The sequence below is a fragment of the Sinohyriopsis cumingii genome, chromosome 15, assembly GCF_028554795.1.
Source record: "Sinohyriopsis cumingii isolate HCF-2022 chromosome 15, ASM2855479v2, whole genome shotgun sequence".
Lineage (NCBI taxonomy): Eukaryota > Metazoa > Mollusca > Bivalvia > Unionida > Unionidae > Sinohyriopsis > Sinohyriopsis cumingii.
In genome coordinates this window covers 107,335,516-107,349,480 of record NC_142975.1, presented here as the reverse complement: position 1 = coordinate 107,349,480, position 13,965 = coordinate 107,335,516, and the positions used below count along the sequence as shown (strand labels likewise).

The 13,965-nt window shown below is 33.6% G+C and overlaps 1 protein-coding gene across 1 annotated transcript in view; it reads left to right on the top strand.

Annotated features, from left to right (window-relative positions):
• The window catches only part of LOC149782436 (cell adhesion molecule CEACAM5-like), a 133,328-nt gene that overhangs the window by 70,599 nt on the left and 48,764 nt on the right, over nt 1-13,965 (top strand). Inside the window, exon 6 of the mRNA XM_089935139.1 lies at nt 12,348-12,620. Coding sequence (XP_089791265.1) covers nt 12,348-12,620 — 273 coding nt within the window. The remainder of the gene's footprint in view (nt 1-12,347; nt 12,621-13,965) is intronic.

Below are 13,965 nucleotides of genomic sequence, written 5' to 3'. Positions count from 1 at the left end.
TGCCTAAATAAATATAGTGCTAACTTGACACTGAATATATCCACTATGGCAGCTAATTAAAAAATATTGATATTGCTGAAGAATATCAGATATGGTTCAGGCACTTAGCAGTTATTAGGAAGAAATAGTCTTCTCTTGAATTCCTGGCAATTCTTTTCCCCTGGTTGAGCATCAGACCCTACAAGGGACACTTACTATGATAATTGTTATTATTATTATTATTATTGTTATTATTATTATTATTTATTATTATTTTTTACTCTCTGCCAGCATTACTAAAGATTCAGTTATTGCTATTAGATATTATTTTATTTTATGCAAATTTTAGCTTTTCGTATTGTTTTCATTTCTTTCTTAAACATTTTAGCATCCATTATTAAATAACCTTGTGTCACATAGGAACCTAAGTCAGTATATTGGTATCAAATAATATATCATAGACATTGCTTGTCCAACTCTAAAGTATGCCAATGCATATAGAGCACAATCAGTGTTCAACACTGGCTCCAGTCCGCTGGCTCCAGAGCACCTGATTTCAGAAGGACCACCTCATTCGTAAAGTGTTATGGTCCATTGGGCCTGCTTTTTAAATTGTGGATATTAATATATATATATATATATATATATATATATATATATATATATATATATATATCTTATGGTATAGGATTGTACAAAACTTTCTTTTAATTATGAACATGTCAAAACTCAAAATCAAAGCGACGTTAAAATAAAGATCATGCCTATGCCATTGAAGCTAAATTATCATTGTTGTTTGGTCACTTACCATAAATTGACATTAGGATGCATGCTTCATTAATCATAAAAGATTATCAAGCGTTTAGACTACTGACATTTTGTTATGTGTTCTCACGTGCTTGAAAAATGTTGAGATTTCTTGATAATGTCTCTCCTCTGCTCCAGATAACACAAAAAAACACAAAAGATGAGAAACTCTGAGTAAGATGAAACCAAAGAAAATGAAAATTCCAAGATAACTGGAAGCAGGAATTTCCATGGCCAAACTACAACAAGAAGAAGAATGAGAGAACACATTCAGTTTGTTCTGCGTGTGATATACATGGAACTTATGTAGTTGGCTGCGAAAACTTGAAAATTGATAGAGTCAGAACCCATGACTCATCATAGTCATGAATAGCTGAAATAAAAAAGCTGAGAAGGAAGCCCCTTGCTCTTCTGAAGGTTAAAATTCCATCATGTTGCTGACAAGGGAGTCTTTAAAAATATGTATCATGTTTATAAATGCTCATTTTGTTGTGAAACATGGATGCCCATATACTATGTAAAATTATGGCAGTTGGGCAAGGTGAAAGGTTTGGAAATAGGCAGTACCTACCTGATAAATATTGTCAGAAAATTATCAGGGTTATTGCCAATATTTGTAGGTCATAACATGGCCATATTATTGCCTCCAGTCAGTTTTTCTTTCTCACCAATTCATCTTCCAAAGAGACAGCAATTGTATACGTTTGTTCATCTTTTGAGTACAGTTTAAATGTTATTTACTTTCATTATATATTAATGAATTTAAACTATTAAAACATGACTTAATTTTAATTCATTCCATTGATAATTTTGTAAACTCTTAAGCCACCAATTTAACTTTCGATTCGTGTTAGTTTATTTAATATTTGCTAATTCAATAATTTGTAATTTCATAGGTTTTTAACTCATTTTATTGGTATAAAAAGCACCCAATGCAGACAGTAAGAACATCAGTGGTGTTGTAGCAGGGATTATGACAGAGATATGGGGATGAATGGATGAAAAAGATTGTTGCAATGGGAACAGTTTGTGCATCATTAATGTTGATCCTGCTGATGTCGATGATGTTTATAATGATGATGATAAATACTATGCACAAAATTTGTTAGCATTAACTAAGCAAAGCAAAGAAATTTTTGATTAATTTCATGTAAAGTGTAATAAAATAACAATCTGTACTTATTTTTCTTTATAGATTACACATTTTTTCAGTAAGTATGACCATAAATAACAAGGACCTTCTCTCAGTCAGAAGGACCACCAGTTTTATATCCTGGAATGGTAAAGACTGAAAATGTAATAGCTGTAAATAGTACTCCTCCACCGTGATGACAGCTATTGTTTGTGTTAATGTTTGTTTTGTTGTTGTTGTTGTTGTTGGGTTTAATGCCAGTTTCAGCACATGATAGGCTATACAAGGCGGCCAGTATTAATGGTGGAGGAAGAACCCGGGATATCCTCGAAAAGAACCACCGACCCTCGAGAAGCTACTGGCAAGCTTTCTCACATACCCACATTGGCTGAATCCAAGACTCGAACCCACGCAGACAGAGGTAAGATGGCAGTGATCCATAACGGACAGCGCTTTAGACCGCTCAGACACTCGGGTCCCCAGTGGCCACTGAAGCAAATAACTAATCTGAATAATACTAATAATATTAATAATGATTATAGTAATAATAATAATACATGTAATAATAATAAAAATAATGACTTTATTTAGAGAAGTTAACTCATTTAGTTACATAGTAGGTTTTCATTTTGTTTGGACAGTGTTATCATCCACTATATCAAAAGTGTTATTCCAATCAGTTTTACGTGGATTCTAACTAATTATGTACTATTGGCAATAATGTCATTTCACGAGAATGGTTTTGTCTGAAAGTTAAGTGGTTTTCAGTGAGGAATTTATGCTTATGTAATACAAGAATTACAGAACCATGCACGTTTCATATACTGTAACCCTCTCATTTTTCTGTGATTAAAGAGAGCATTATTGTTTTGATTTCCAGTAAATAAAAATCCTAACATGCTAATAGCAATTCATCAAAACTTGAGCCCTCTTCAACAATTCCTCGGATTGCCATTGCTACCATTATACATGTAGCTCAGAAAAAAATCATTGCTAGGCCAATAACACTGACTAAAAGTCTTACTTCACTGGTCAATTATTTGCCATGAGTTACATTGTGTCTTGTATGCCCCTGATTAGCAGTGACTAGTGCCTTACTGATCATTTAGAAGTGTCATTTAGATTTATGTTGATTAACCAAATGGTAGGTCAGAGTACTTTGCATACTCCAGCAATTGTACCATTTGTTAATATAATAATATCTGCTTGCTACTATTGCTTTCCTTTAGCATGACTTGTAGTCCCTTGCACAAGTTACATAATTACTTCCTCCCATTAAAATTTTGCAACTGAAAAGAACACTACTCAAGTCTCACTCCTGCCTCATAACCCACATATGGAATATTAATCTCTTTTCCCCTAGGATGACTTATCTATTTGCATTTTCTCTCATTGAAGGTTACCACTATAATTTGTTAAGATTAATTGTTGGTTTCCTCTGACCTATCTACATCTCAATGCTTTGCTATTGCTATTTTTAGGTAAAATTTGGCAATTATTTTGCATCTTAGTTGGCAAGTGGTGCTTTTGTTAATCGTATCCTCCCTTCACTGTTGTAGTGCTAGTGTAAGCATTCTCTGGATTGGTGGATGTTTTGTTTTCTAAGTATTTGTCTTCAGAAAATAATGTCACAAGTTTTAGGAAAGTGTGGTCAGACGAGGGACCATTTTTAGTCATACCATATGCCTAATGTACAGTGGATGCGTGTATGGATGGTTGTATGATTTGTTGTCTTTGGAGCGTTAAAGTATGTGACTTTGCTAATCACATGTTTAAGTGGAGGAATAATATTCTTGCTCCTCTTTTTTGGACACTCACCAAAAGAAGAATAATGATCCTTTGCTTGAGAGGGCATCAATATGAAACCTTATAAAACCTCACAATACCATATATGGTGAGTACAGATTTGGGATTGGTCTTGGGCCTTCCCAAAGAAGGAAAAATGCAGAAAGTGAGTTGTGACAACCCCTAGATTAGGGAAGAGCAGTTACCTTTCAAGGTCAGTATTGCTGTCAGTGTGGTGGTTGAATTGTGTACGTTCTTGAAAAGGATGAACAGCAGATTTGTTCTAATCTTTCAGAAGTGGGATTGTCCATCACATTGCCACCAGACCAGTTTTTGTTTGGTGGCTGGTCACTAAGAATAGGTCACTGATCACTTGTCATCCACTGGTCACTGGAGATTGAACACCAGTTGCCAGTCATTTGTATTCCATTATCACTCTCAGGACAGACATGGAGTTGATACCCTTTTTCAATGTTACCAATTAGTGCCTATTGGGATGGGGAGTATGATGGTGTTCGACTAACTAGAGAAAGGGATTGGTTTGGTATCCTACTTTTCCTATGTTTCCTTTTAGCCCCTATGGAATATGGAGCCACTTATTTTAAAGAAAAGATTAATCCTTCTTCCTCATGGCATCAAGGCTGTCCCTCTCTTGGTTTCAAGGTAGAATATACATTACAGAATGCAGCATGTTTCTTCTCATCCTGCTGATGGGGTGGACCAGCACTATCTTCCTTAATGATCTTGAATGGATGAACAACATTCTTCATTGCCAGTAAGGTCTTCTTCTGCTGGTCAGTCCCATTACCCCCTTGAGAGGCATTGAGATGAGAGACATTCGGAGAAACAGCCTCACCTCCCCTCAAAGAAAGCATGATGTTGTTATGTCCATGATGGTTGACTTGCATGAGCTCATTGAAAGTTCCTTCCCTCCATTAAGGTCCCTATTCTTCTTCTATCTGCTGGGTCAGGTGTTATAGCAACAGGAAGTCTTGATGTTTGATAAGGTGGCAAATGAAGTCTACCACGTTTGTTTGTCTGAAACCATTGGGCTTTGAGGACAAAAAGACTCATGCGATGAGACACTTAGAGTTAGCTGTTGTGTGCAGACCTGCTGCATTTGCATTCCGGAATTATTGTTCCAGATGTTATGTATATTTGATATATTTTTAATTCTTTGTTTCTTTGTTTTAAATTTCTTTAATTCCATTATATGCTATTGTAATGTAATTTTATTTACTGAATTTGACATTATCCCAAAAAATTCAGTTCAGTTTTTTGTAAACACTAATAATATAAACCTTTTATCTAATGCTGACCTAGTCCCTGACCTTGATTCAGAATCAGTATGAGTTGAAGTAAACAATTTTTTTTATATCCTTTTTGTATTCTTTCTTAGAACAGATTCATAAAGTGACATCGAGTCCATTTTTTAAGTACATGACAAGTAACATGTAGCAATTGTTTCAAACTCGGGTTTTTCCAGAATATTGACCCTCATCTGGGCATCTGTTTTGCGCACTAGCCAGATATAATATTGTTGTTTTGAGAAAGAAGATTTTTTTGTTGCCTTAACACTTGAGATGTCATATTGATTTATCTTGTAACCAGTTTGAGTTGAATTTTTAATTTTCCTTCAAATTATTTGGATTCCAAGAGATTATTTTTCCTTGGAAATGCTTGCACACAATATTAATTCTTGGACAAGGACAGTTATCAAAATTTACAGAATTCAAACTCTGTAATATTATTTTCTGTGATTCAACAAAGAACTGTTGACTCATCAGGATGATGCTGACAACAGCATATATTATTGCCTACCATTTTAAATTTCATCGGGATTTGAACTAAGTTTCATTAGGACATTTTATTACTAAGACTTCGATTATTTAATTCTTGGATTATTCTTGGATTTGACTTGTAAAACCATGAGTTTTTTTTCTCATTTTTGCCTTGCATTCACAGGGAAATAAATTATGTGTTACATTTTGCAGTTTGTTGTCTTTACTTTCTTGTTGTGTTTTGTAAGTGCCTAAATGTAACAAAGGACAAGTGGGGGGAGGGGGTGTCATCCGGGATATATGAATTTGGGCTAAAACATTTCAGAAAATGTTTGAATTTGTTTTTGAAATTTTAATTCCCCTAGGTTTTTAAATTTTTTATACAAGTTTTAGTTTACAATTTTGAAATCTTTAGTGAAATCAGCAAGCTTTTTTAACAATGTCATCAGGAGCAACAATTAGACCTTTTGATAAAAGATGAATTGATTCAAGTTGCCAGAAAATATGATCTTTCTGAGGCAAAACATTCCTCAACGAAGCAAGAAATGAAAAATATGTTGGTCCAGTATTTGGTAAAAAAGAGTGTTTTGGATAAAAGTGCATTGGTTTTGATCAGTAAGTCTGTATCTGACTCTGATATAAAAGTATAGGAATTAAAATTAAAATAGAAGCTGAAACTTTAGAATGATAAAGAATATAAACAAATGCAGTTGCAATTGGACAAAGAAAAAGAACAAATGCAATTGGAGAAGGAGAAAGATCAAATGAAATTGGAGAAAGAGAAAGAGGAAAGAAATATAGTAAAACAAAAAGCAAATGCATTTACAATCGGAGCAGGAGGAGAGAGAGACAGATTCAAATGCAAAGAGAGAAGGAAGAGAGGGAATATCAGTTTAGAATAAAAGAAATAAAACAGGCAAGTGAAATGTACATTCCAACTTCTCATACAAATTCAAGATTTGATGTCACTAAGAATATTATATTAGTGGCCTCTTTCAGAGAAAGAGATGTAGAAAAAATTCCTTGAGAAATATTAAATCTTAAACAATAGGAAAAGCTTTAATAAATTTTTTTTATTCAAGTTGGCTTTCCCAACCAATATGAGCAAGGCTCAAATTTCATGTCTGGAATTTTCCACGAAGTTATGTACGACTTAGTCATCCAGCACTTCAGATCGTTTTGCCTATCAACCTTAGAGCCAAGAGCAATTAGAAAGATTAGATCAGACTAAAAAATATGATTTAGATCATATTGTTTGGACATGGGTAAATACTGAAATAAAGGCATTCATTTACTATTGCTTGCTGTTAGGGAATCAGTTCAAGAATATTTAGGTTTCAATCCCTTTGAACTGGTTTTTGGATACACTGTGTGTGGACCATTGAAGTTGTTGAACAAGAAACTTCTTTCCAATGAAGATACTGAAATTAAACTTCTCAATTATTTTTCCAATTTTAAGTATACATTGTCAAAGGCCTGTGATGTTGCAAGAGCAAATCTGCACTCTGCTCAGTCAAAAATGAAATTAAGATATGGAGTTTTCACCCTGGTGATAGAGTTCTGGCTCTCTTGCCCATTCCACAAAATCTGATCTAGGCCAATTATTATGGACCCTACTTAATTGACAGGAAAGTAAATGATTTAAATTACTTCATAAATACTAATAGAAGGCGAAAACAAAACAATCTTTGCCACATTCACATGTCAAAGTATTATATTGAGAGAGATAGCCAGGTTGTACATGCAATTAATTTAGTCGTACCTGTCCCACTCAGTGAAGATTTAAGTGAAGGAATATCATGGGATTCTACTGATATTGGAGTGACAAAATCTTTGGAAGTCAGAAATTATGAAAGCTCTGGACCAGAAACTTTCAAATTGGCAAGGCCAAGAAAGAAATGAACTTAAACAACTATTATTTGAATATGAACACTTATTTCCAGATGTTCCTAGAAGAACAAACAAAATTTTCTATGATGTTGAAATTGTAAATTCCAAACCTGTGAAACAACATCTCTACAAGATCAACCCTCTCAAACAGAAATACTTGAAGAAATAAATTCAGTATTTGGTTGAGAATGATCTCATAGAGCCCAGTAAAGGTAATTGGAATTCACCATGTATACTTGTTCGGAAACCAGATAAAAATTTCATGTATCTGCACTGATTATAGAAAGGTGAACAGTGTGACAAAAACAGATTCATTTCCATTGCCAAGAATCAATGACTTCATTGATAAGATCGGAAATGCCACGTATGTCACTAAATTTTACCTTCTGAAAGGATTTTGACAAATCCCACTAATGGAAAGAGCAAAGGAAATTTTGGCATTCGTGACTCCAGATGGACTCTATCAACATAAAGTAATGCCATTTGGGATGAAGGTTTTGTCATGTACTTTTCGACGTCTTATGAATATGATCACCTCTGGTCTAGATAAATGTGATGCTTACATGGATGAATTAATTATTTTCAATGACACCTTGAAAGAACATTTAGTGACAATTCGGAAATTTTTTGACAGACTCACTGATGCAAGTTTGACAATTAATTTATCCAAAGTTGAGTTCTGCTATGCTATTGTAACTTTTTTAAGGATGTATCGTGGGACATGGAAAAGTTTAACCTACGTATGCTTAGGTCAAGGCTCTGAATTCCCTGTACCTGTTAGTAAAACGCAACTGATGTGATTTTTAGGTATGACTGGATACTATCGGAAATGCTGTTCCAATTTTGCCATAATTGCTTAACCCCTGTGAAATGTATTGAACAAGAAAAACAAGTTTCTTTGGGCTGAAAAATGTCATGAGGCTTTTGATAGGTTAAAAGACATACTTAAAAGTGTGCCAGTTCTTACAGCTCCAAATTTCAGCCAATCATTTAAACTGTCTGTTGGTGCAAGGGATGTTGGGGTTGGAGCAGTAATGATTCAGAAAGATGAAAATGGTGTTGATCATCCAGTGTATTATTTTTCTAAGAAATTAAATAAGCACTAAACCAAATATTATAACTCTGTATCTAAAGCTGACCAAATTCCTGACCTTATTTCATGATTTTAAGTAAACTACTTTTTATTTTTATTTTATCCTTTCTTAGTGTGTGATTCATTAGGTGAAATTGAGGCTGTACTGGGAGTACTTGACCTTAGATGTGTAAAGAGCTTCTTTGTTCTTCTAGAAACATGTAGTAACTATTTTGAGATTCTGGTTTTATCGGTAGGTTGACCTGCATCCGGGTGTCTGTTTTGTGCAGTAGTCAGATTTAATAGTGACGTTTTGAGATATAATTTCAGCTGGGGTTTAAACAGTTAGACGTCAAGGTGGTTTTTTGTGACCAGTTGGCGTTTAATTTTTCTTCAAATTATTTGGATTTTGAGAGATTATTTTTTCTTGGAAATACTTGTGCTCAGAATTAATTTTTGAACAAAGATAGTTATCGAAATTTAATGAATTCAAACACCAGAATATTAATTTCTTTGGTTCAACAAACAACTGTTGACACTTCAGTACTATGCTGACTACGGCATATGTCATCGCCTTCCATTGTTGATTTCCGTCAGGACTCGAACTCAAATTCATTAGAATATTTTGTTACTAGGACTGCTAGTTTTTAATTCTTGAATAAATCTTGGATTATTTTTAGATTTGATTCTTAAAACCGCAAGTTCTTTGTCTCATTTTTACATTGATTTTCTTGGGAAATAAATTATTTTTTAAATTTTACAAAGCTTGTTCTCTTTACTATTTTCTTGGTAATGTTTAAAAGAGCCTAAAAATCATACAAAATTGCAAACAATTATTCAACCAATATCTTGAACAACTATCATTCGTGCATAACACAGTGTTAGGTCCAAAATAATAAAGATTGAATTATACCCCGCTTTACTGTATGACATTATTTAAAAACATTTACTTGAGTGTAAGTGACAATCTTTTTGCCATGATGGGTTACAAAAATATCATTACTATTTACCCGCAGATCATTGCTCCTTTGTCTTCATTGTAACTACAGATGCCAAGGGCACAGAAGTGCTGCTGAGGAATAATCACACCCCTTCTTTGGCCTTACTGACAGGACATCAAAGACAAGGTTCATTTTTATTACAAAGCAAGGGTGACCTCAGAGACCAGCTTTGGTTACTATTTGTTTTGCAAAGATTATCAACACAAGAATTATTTTATTGCAAAGTAAGCCAACATTAGAAGCTGACTACGGATTATTTTAAGTGAGCCAAATTTTTTGAATATACAAAGATGGCCGAGATATGGAAGCAGACCTTGGTTCCTTTCCACTGGTATTCACGGTAATTTTGGAAATAACTTGAATCAAGGGAACAAATTTTAAACTGACACAATATAGAGTTTCTTGCATAGACGTGAATAACCCAGCGTCACCCAGAATATTTGGAGAAAATCATTTGATGTATTCATGAAGGCCAGAAGATAAGCAGCTGATTTCACAAATGAGAAGGAAATAATTAACTGATATATTGAAGACAACTGCCGTTCACACATTCACACATGACATAGTGTTTGGTGCAAAATAACCAAGATTGACATATATCCAATTCTACTGTATGAAAGTGTCTCACGCATAAAAATCATTATTTAAAAACACATTGACTTGAGTGCAAGTGACAATCTTTTTGCCAGGATGCATTACAAAAGTATCATTACTATTTACCTGCAGACATCATTGCTCCTTTGTTAATAAAAAACTACAGATGCCAAACATACAGATGTACAGGGGGTGAATAAACACAACTGGCAGTGAGCAGTGAACTCCTTCTTTGAACTTACCGACAGGACATCAGACACAAAGGTTATTTCTATTACAAAGCAAGCTGACATCGGAAGTTGACTTTGCACACTTGGAAGCTGTTTTTTTTTTTAAAAGGATATCAATAAAGATTTGGAGAAAATAAAATCATAGGATGAATTTGTGAAGGCCAGAAGAGAAGCAGATGATTTCGCCAACAATATGATCGTTAACATGGATGGAATTCTAATGTACTTTGATCGCATTCGTGGACAAACTGATGATAAAATGGGGGTCAACAGTGTGCAAAATTGTTAATAGCAAGACTGGTGCAGATTTGAAAATAAATCTGACTTTAGTCCTTGCAGTTTCTGCTTCAGGTGATGTGTTGCCTCTAACAATTTTTCACGGTACGAGAAAGCTAAAAAAATATTCATGTACTGAAAGATCATACTGTATGTGTTGTATTGATGAGATGCTGCTGCAATGGGTTAAAGAGTTTTACCTCAAGTACACAGTTTTTTTTTTTTTAAATAAAATTTCAGTTGGAGTGCATTTTCCAACATGCAAATTTTGAATGATTTAAAAGGTGTTCCACATCTTATGACTTGAAAAGAATGATGTGTCCCAAGACATACAGTGCAGAAAAAAAATTAAAATTAATTTATTGTGTCCCAACAAATACAGTGTCCCTACATAAACAGTAAATATGGTAATTACATCAAAGAGTTGAAAAATGTGTCTTGCTTATGGCTAGCAATGATGTAGTGACAATGTATAATTTATCACACAACTTTTACAGGTCATTTGCCAGGAGAGAGGCTCTTTTATCTCCGTCCAAATAAAATCATGTGAAAATATTACTATTCAGAAAGAAGTAAAGATGAAAGTGCATAAATGAATCAAGAATTTATATTATATGTATTAAAGAACATGAATTCCAATTGTGTATATCATAAATATAATTTTGTGTTATGGACTTGATACTTATATTATTGAAGGAAAGAGATTATTTTTTTTTATTAGGTGCTTTACACAGAATATGCTGTCATGACATAAATGATACAGTAGCAGTGATAAAAAAATTGTTCCTCACATTGCTGAGGGTTTATTACATCCCTGCATCTGTCCTTCATTATTGTGTGAATCAGTGGATAGGTATAGCCTTTTCAGATGAAAAATATCACTGGATCAATTTGAGAATTCAAGTTTGTGGGAGACTGCAATCAAATTTGCATGGGGAAATATTATATTCTGTACAAATGATGTACAGCGCTATAAACAATATAAACCTATTCAACAATTTATAAATATATATTTTGGCATTATATAAGCAAAATGACAGTATTCTGGTATCAAGACCTTTCAAGCTGTACAAAATGATGCAGTTCTGCCATTACAAATGGCTACTGTTACTAAAAATACTTTGACATGTTCTTAGTAAAAGCTCATGCACTGAACATCCTTGCAATCAAGATCTTTTAACCTGAAGCAAATAATTGATTTGACATCATATAAGGCGGTCTTATTTTAAAATAAATAACCTTTAAATCACTTTTGAAATATATAGATGCACCACTTGAGAATGTTTTGATCTAATTGTACAGATAGTATACTTGTAATAATACTTTTAAAGTTAGTAACATGTTGGTACTGTTCCTAACCCACTTTCCATGTACCTATCATTACTGAAATGAGATGCCATCAAGCACAAAATTTGGAACAACTTCTTCTCAAAACCTTTGAGGCAGTTTAACCAAATTTTACATTTAGTATCCTGTTACAATATGAAGATTTTCGCACCTGTACAAATGAAACTGATGTGCTATCAAATATGGCTGCAGGGACAAGAATTAGATAAGCCTTTAAAAATCTCTGAACTATATTTTTATCAAAAACATCCTGTTTTATGTGGTTTACTTGTTCTTTTACAAATAGAAAACAAGTTTTTAATGGTACTCATTATAGCTTAATCAAATTTGACAGAAAGATATTTTATCAACATGGGTTGCTGGTCTTATTTTGCCATTGTATTGTGATACTAAGTCCCTATCAGGATGATGAATGATCTTGGGCCCATTTGGATCTCTTGTTTATTATCACAGATGGATCTGATCCTGGAAGTATCCGTTTGACACCAAACAGAACATCCTATGAACTTACAGAATCATCCTCTCTTACTGTCAACTGCTCTGCAACCTGCTTTCCAGATTGTCAGTACAGATGGACTGGTCCAGGTGGTAGCAATGTGAGCAGTACAGGCTTGCTGTCCTTCATTTCTATAGGAAGAAACCAGACTGGGCAGTACACATGCACAGCTTTAGACTCTGACATTCCCATTAAAAGAGCCACAGCAACTATTAGTGTAACCATCTTCTGTAAGTTAATATATTTGTAGTTGTCTCTTTATGAGCTGTTTCTAATCCTGTCTTCCTCTCCTCTCTGTCATATACAATAATAATAATAATAATAATAATAATAACACCAATAATAATAATAATAATAATAATAATAATATTATTAATAATGATAATAATAATTTTGCCAATATTGAATGTTATATTAACAATGGAAGGAAATGTTAAGGTGCAATTGTATGGTAGATACAGATGAAGTAGACTTTTGTATTCCTTTTTTTAATATAGTAGTCAAGTCAAGTGTGGACCTAACAATTCATCACCAAACATAAAAGTGTGACCTTGACAGACTTCTCTGGCATCTGTAAAGGTGATTGGAGAAAAAGGTTTCTTAGACAGAAAATTGTCATCAATATTTATTGATAGGTCAGTAATCAATGCCATGATCTAAAGTATCAGCAGTGTTTCTTGATTACTCTCATTTTGAAATTTTACTGTATACAAAAACTTTCAGTGTTTTTTAGTGTTGATGTTAAAAATAGAAAGACATTTAGGAAATCATCTTTTGCCCACAATGATAAATGGTAGACTGGTGTTAAACTCAGTAAGTTTTGAACTGAGAACCAGTCTATTCTTCTGGTGAAAGTTGCACTTAATTCGAATAAAACACACCATTCATGTTATATGTCTTGTCAGCATGGAAGGAGATGACAATCAACTCAGGAATCCTTCTTGATTTGTTGAAAGGAGTTTCACAAAAATATTCTAAAGTTCTTCAATTTGATAGATAACAAGCTGGAGGATTTACATTTCTTGTAAAAGACACCTGGGACTAAAATAATGGCAATAGTGTGAAACACTTTAAATTCATTGGGTTCCAGTTTTAATGGGTGAGCCAGACCACAAATTTAAAGTCTGAACAAAATATTATACCAAGCAAACATTACTGCACTCCCATCATTTTGTCATATACATTGGAAAGGTTACACCTGCTTTCATGGCTGTCTTTAGTGTTGAGAAAATGAAATATGTACATGTATTAGGTGTGATGAGGAAACTAATTAATTTATTACGATTTAATTCAGATGTAAAAGTGCATGAGCACAAAAATTTGTGTAGTCAGGTCTTTCCAAAGTGCTACTTTGTCAGGTGTGAAACCAAGCCACTTATTTTAAACAGACATAAGGGTTGATGTTTTTAGGTCAACTGAGACCTAATCTTAGTGTACATAAGTAATATGCATACTTTCACAGTTTATGTTTTGCGAATTTTGTAAAAATTCTTTCAGCACCAGCCATCACCATATGTCTTTTAATAACACTGGTATTCAACAGAACTTTATGGATCCAATTTTGGACCACAATGT